The 5,760-nt window shown below is 39.6% G+C and overlaps 1 protein-coding gene across 1 annotated transcript; it reads right to left on the minus strand.

The window, feature by feature from the left end:
- Positions 1-219: 219 nt before the first annotated feature.
- On the minus strand, positions 220-3,868 carry smfn (small fragment nuclease). The gene is made up of 7 exons (XM_028421503.1): positions 3,571-3,868; positions 3,208-3,291; positions 3,045-3,122; positions 2,733-2,844; positions 1,134-1,242; positions 833-886; positions 220-704 (listed from the first exon to the last, which is right to left on the minus strand). Exons 1-7 carry the CDS (start codon positions 3,844-3,846, stop codon positions 581-583), a joined length of 837 nt encoding a protein of 278 aa, XP_028277304.1. The 5' UTR covers positions 3,847-3,868; the 3' UTR covers positions 220-580.
- Positions 3,869-5,760: the final 1,892 nt, after the last annotated feature.

Raw genomic sequence — 5,760 nt, forward strand, 5'->3', positions numbered from 1 at the left:
TATATATATATAGCTAATTGTACCCCCCCCCCATCACCCATACTTGTTTTAGTGTGAGTATGTTTTTCTATAAATGCTTCAATGCAAATGTTTTTTCTCTCACTAACATTTTTTGTTTTAAATGGCACTTTTTATTTTCAGTCACTTATCTCTGTCCCTGTTTTAGTCCAACACCCCCAGGTAGTGTATAATGTCATAAGGCAGAGTCTTGAGCCAATATTTGGATTTGTGAAAAAACTTATTATTCAATTTCTTGGGATAGAACTAAATATTGTCCATTAACACAAAATTAAAATGTAAAAAAAAAGGGGGACACAGCTGAGCTGGACTTTTTCCCCCTCTAGGACCACAAACTTTATTTTGTTTTTATGTTGTTGTTTTTTTCCTCAAGAAAAATGACAGTCATCTCAAATTCTGTCTAAATAAATACAAAGCTGCAAACAATGAAAGGTCAACTTTCAAAAATCTGAAATAACTGTATATATTGCTGTATTTGTTTTTGGGATTGTTTTGCCACAAAAACTAAAATCAAACTGAAAATGAAACATCTTTGTGAAAACTCCACAATCTGACTTCTGTGCTAACTTTTGTTGCTGCCTCCATTTTCCACTATCTTGCGCTTCTTTTCCTCTGTAGATACTTTGAAGACGTTGGCTCTGTAGTACTGCAGCTCCTTAATGCTCTCCTGGATGTCGTCCAAGGCTCTGTGGGAGAAAACAAGTGTAAAGTGTTTACTATATATAATTTTCTGAAATTGTGACAAAAGTCAGTTGACAAAATCCACAACAGTCCAGTGGATGGTTTTAGTAGGTTTGTGTTTTGTTTTCCTCACCTGTGGCTTGCTTTCTTGTGTGGCACCTTTTCGTATACTTCTGGAAACCACCTTCTGCAAGTGTACAGAACAAAAGCCACCTGCTGTTACAACACAGACACAGTAAAGTCAAAAAGCAAAGAGTACCAGTGAATAGTGTCTGAGTACATTAAACCTTAAGATAAATGTAAGAAATTATTCCACATCATGAACGATCTTTAGAGTAAAGAGGCACAATGTGGAAAACTTTCCACTTGCTTATTCATGACGTACTGATCAAAGCACAGAACCACACAGAGACATTTTCCACATAAACACTGGCCTGCTAAGCTCCTTGATGGTGCTGACATCAATGATTCTGTAATGAAGGTGGTACATGAACTGAGGCATGTACTTGTCCAAGAACCTCTTGTCTGCGTGCACAGAGTTACCTAGAAGGAGAATCAGAAGACTGTGAAACCAGATCACACTACCACTAAAAATCCACAAAAGCAAACAAAATCCTCTTTAAAAACTGCTGCTTACACAGTGAAAAACATCATATTAATACAAAATACATGGTCATCACTAGTGCTGTCAAAATTTGTTTCCTTTTGAATGCAGATGAGACTCTGTTCTAAAAGTGCCTTGGAGGGATATTTGTGATTCTTTGGGAGTAAACAAATATGCTCACTTCAATCATTGTAACAACCAAACTCAAACCAGGTTTGGCCGTTTTACATAAAGAACATGCAATATCTAATGAACAGACAAAGACTGTCTGTTTCACACATGCAGAAACAGAGCCGCTTTCTACAGCTCAATGTTAAGATTATTCAACCTTTGCATATTTGTAGCTTCAGATTATGATTTTCAGCTTAAAACAAGTATTTATTCTATTAAATGCTCTAGTCGGGTTTCTTTCAATCCCACAAGAAGCTGGCATTGATTGGCAGCTGTGAGACAGAGACAGTGTGTGTACTGTATCCAGCAGAGTCAGATGCTTGATAACGGATGGAATCCTTCTACCACACAGTTATAATAACTAAATAAACAAAACCGATAATAATAAGATGTGCTTCAAATTATACTGACCCTTTCGTGTGTGGGGAAGACTGGTTTCTACTCCATGCAGGGTTTGTGTCTGCTTTGACAGCCATAGTAATTACACTGGCTAACTAATTCTGATAACAAGAAGGGAAAAGATTCCCGATACTACCTAAAAAGCCAGTATTGCTCTTAGTGTGCATGCTATTGTATGATTGACTTTATACCCTACAGATACATATACTGATTGGGTACCGTGTTAGCAGCAGGTTGAACACCATTTTTCATCAGAACAGCCTTAATTCTTTTTGACAGCTTGAGATAATGTTAGCCTGTTACCATGTTGTTGACAAATGTTACTGTAGAAAATGACTCATACAACCAGTCTAGCCGTTCTCCTCTGACCTCTGGCTTTTTAACTTACTTACTGGATATTTTCTCTTTTTCAGCCCATTGTCTGTAAACCCCTGAACAGGTGTAACTAAAGCTGGATCCATACTCCGCGAGAACAGAGAACTCCCTCCCCCCTGCAGACGTTACGCCCACAAAATGACGTCATTTTTATCTCGGACCGTCCGTTGTGCAGCGATCTCGTGCACATGGTCCGGGCAGAACTTTTTCTCTCAAGGCTGTGCGTCAACCATGCTGTGATTGGTCGGAATTTATTGTGGGCGTGATGAATGTGGAGAAGCACAAGAGCTTCAGGTGCAGAACACACAGACAGAAGGAGGAAGTACAACTACGATGGACAGTTTAGATGAGTAGCTGGCAAACAGCTCCTGGAAGGAGAAACACGGCGCAAAGAGGAGAGTGTCTGTCCAAAAGGTAGGTTCTGATGACTTTAGCACAGTTCTGCCACTGATAGTAAAAAATAAAAAAACAAAAAGCAACTTACCAGCAAGTGGGCACTGACCAGGTGGAGTGTGCTGTCTGACAAAGGACAGAAACTCATACTCTGCTTGTTCCAGGGTGATTTTACTGTCTCTCACGGCCTGGGTCAGTCCTGACTAAGACAAGGTTATACCAACAGTAAGATACCTTCACATGCACATAAAGAGGTGACTTCTAGTTGAAATATGGGAAATTGGTAAAACACAATAAACAACTGCCATGAAGTTATTATTATTATAGGACCTTAACAGCAGACACAATGGTATTTAGTCATGATTTTCTATCTTTTAAGCAGCTGTCTGCAAAGTCAGCTCACCTTTCCATGATGCTCCTTACACCATTCTGACATCCCGTCCAGAAGTTCACCTGGTTGATTGATTATCAGGTTGGGTCCCTTTGACATAAACAGATTGGTCCAATTCATAAAACACACATGACAAGAGGCAGTCTAGCAGTATTTGCTTGCTCGTTTAAATTACCTCAGCCAAAATGTTTAGGTCCGAGTCCGTAATGATGCATGCCATCTCAATGATTTTGTCCTTCTCGATGTCAAGACCTGTCATCTAAAAAAAACACACACACACACATATGCACATGTAACTGGACTGATCCTATTTTTACAGAAACACCAGTCTGGAACCAGAATGATCCTTCTGTCCCCTGTGATTACACAATAATGTCCCCGTTCAGTGAGTCAATGGGGATAGGTCAACAGTTCATTCATACATGTGACCGTTATTTCGACTACCTGTATTTAGCTTGGTTAGCATTTGCTAACATACATACATACATAGTGTCAGTTGACTACATGCTACATGCTGACTTTATGACATGGGACTTGCCTCTAGGTCCACCCACACCATCCGCTGGGACATCGCGGTAGACGACATACTTATTCTGGACACCTGAACGTCACAAACACAACCTAATCTACAAGTAATACTCGGCCCGCTCCCCGATGGAATGAATGGATTTGTTGGACGCCTAGCGCTTTGCTGCACCGCTCCGAAACTGTGTGAACGCCGCGCGTCCTTAGTGAACAGCCGAGCGAGCTGTCTGCTTCTGGACAGAGAGGAGAGGAGATCAGCCCGTGCCAGACTCCGCGCGTATACCGGCATGGCCGGTCTTCTTCTTCTGGACTTTTTCTTCTTCCTTTAAATTTATTGTCGGTCGGTAGCAAACTGACAAGTTGCATTACCGCCACCTACCGGACTGGAGTGTGGACAGGAAATTCGACAGAAATGTTGTAACCTTAATTTATATTCCACTGATGAGAACTCCCTCTTTCCACATATACTTGCTACAAAATCCGAGAAGCTTCAGTGATGCCACCTGCCCCAGATTTTTTAACATAACATTAATTAATCTGTTGTTCCAGCCTTCATTTCTTCTAAAGCAAAAGGAGCATCCTTTGTAATTAAAATAATTGCCTGTGTCTGTTTATGTTAAATTACATTTTGTAAATTAAATTAAATTAAATTAAATTAAATTAAATTAAATTAAATTAAATTAAATTCCTCTCCTTTACAGCTTCTGTCCACCTGAAAGCCTTCTATTCTTCATTTTACCTTTACATTTAGGAATGACTTGATTAGCAACACTTAACAATAGAAGCCTCATATTCTTTACATTTTCCCGCCCTACTAAAACAAATCTACCCTCTGATAACATGGTCCAAAATAAATAAATCGTGGCCACGAATTATTTATAACCTGCGCATGAAATACTAATTCGTGATTTAGTATTGTTATTGACAGGGCGCACGGGAGCAGGCTGCCCGGCCACGGAGCACCCTTCCTGGGGAGCTGGTACAATGAGCGTCCCTCTCTCGGGGAATGTGCTGGAGCACTAGGGAGCTCCAGGAGCACAGGGAAGCGGGATGCCCAGCCAAGACACACCATCTCCAGGCAGCAGGGAGCAATGAGTGTCCTTCTCCCTGTCCAGTGTGTTGAATGATTGAATATGGACATTCAATTGCCAGCCAGGCAAATTAGTTTTTCGTGTGCACGTTACACATAAATTTATTTATTTTATCAAACAATTACAAAAAATTGGAAAATGATTACTTCCTACAGCTTACTCCCTTACATCCCATTCACTCATTCCTACTGTTTATAGACGCCAAGTCTTCTGCCCTCAGCATCTATTATAGCTTATGCAGCGAGGCAAACCACACAGCACTCAGACCATGATGCCATTCTTCTTTACTACTGAGCTTTACTGAAAAACAATTTGTAATTTTGTAAAACTGTAAGCAAACAGAATACAAAAACACACACTGGTTGTTTTGATATCCCACTCTGATTTGTTGTTTCTTAGCTCTTCTCTGATTGGTTGTTTCTAAGGCCTGTTCAGATTGGTTGTTAGTATGTCCCACTTTGATTTGTTGTTTCTTAGCTCTTCTCTGATTGGTTGTTAGTAAGTCCCAGTCTGATTGGTTGTTTCTAATTGCTGCTGTGATTGGTTGTTAGTAGTTATTAATAATCTGGAGTCATGTGTATAATGGTCCGTTTTTGACTACTTTTAATTTTATCTTTATATTTCAGCTTAAAAATGGTTCACCTTGCTTTGTTTAGTGTCATTCTTTTCAGTACAACCCCACAAGTGTGACTATGGTGTTATTTTTCATTTTGACATACTGTGTTAACACACTGGACCTAAAATCACACAAAAAATATAAAATCCGAGTGGGAAAAAGTTAGATTTTTTTACTGTGCAAACCACAAACATGTTTAACAAACCATTTTTATAACTTGCTTATGCAAATTGTAAATGTCAAAAAAATATGTACAAATGTAGCAAAAAACTAAATTATTTACAACTATTTACCTTTGAATGCAGTAAATGCCTCAGGCGTTTTTTGTACAGCTATTTACAAGTATTATATACAGTACAGGTGTCACACAAATGTTTTGTGCCACTTGAAAAAGCAGTTCCTGTCCACCACAACACAGAGGGGCACATCACAGGCCTGACACTTCCAGGGTGTGTCACTCCTCCTTTTGTCCACCTGGAGGCAACGTCTACATTTT

This window comes from Parambassis ranga, chromosome 14, assembly GCF_900634625.1.
Source record: "Parambassis ranga chromosome 14, fParRan2.1, whole genome shotgun sequence".
Classification (NCBI taxonomy): domain Eukaryota; kingdom Metazoa; phylum Chordata; class Actinopteri; family Ambassidae; genus Parambassis; species Parambassis ranga.

What these genes read in the sequence shown, in the direction of transcription:
- smfn (XM_028421503.1), bottom strand. Translation starts at nt 3,846, where the DNA reads ATGCCGGTATACGCGCGGAGTCTGGCACGGGCTGATCTCCTCTCCTCT. An exon ending in GTAAGGAGCATCATGGAAAG is followed by an intron (nt 2,845 to 3,044) that starts GTGAGCTGACTT and finishes ACCTTGTCTTAG; the next exon opens with TCAGGACTGACCCAGGCCGT. An exon ending in CACAAGAAAGCAAGCCACAG is followed by an intron (nt 705 to 832) that starts GTGAGGAAAACA and finishes TTTCTCCCACAG; the next exon opens with AGCCTTGGACGACATCCAGG.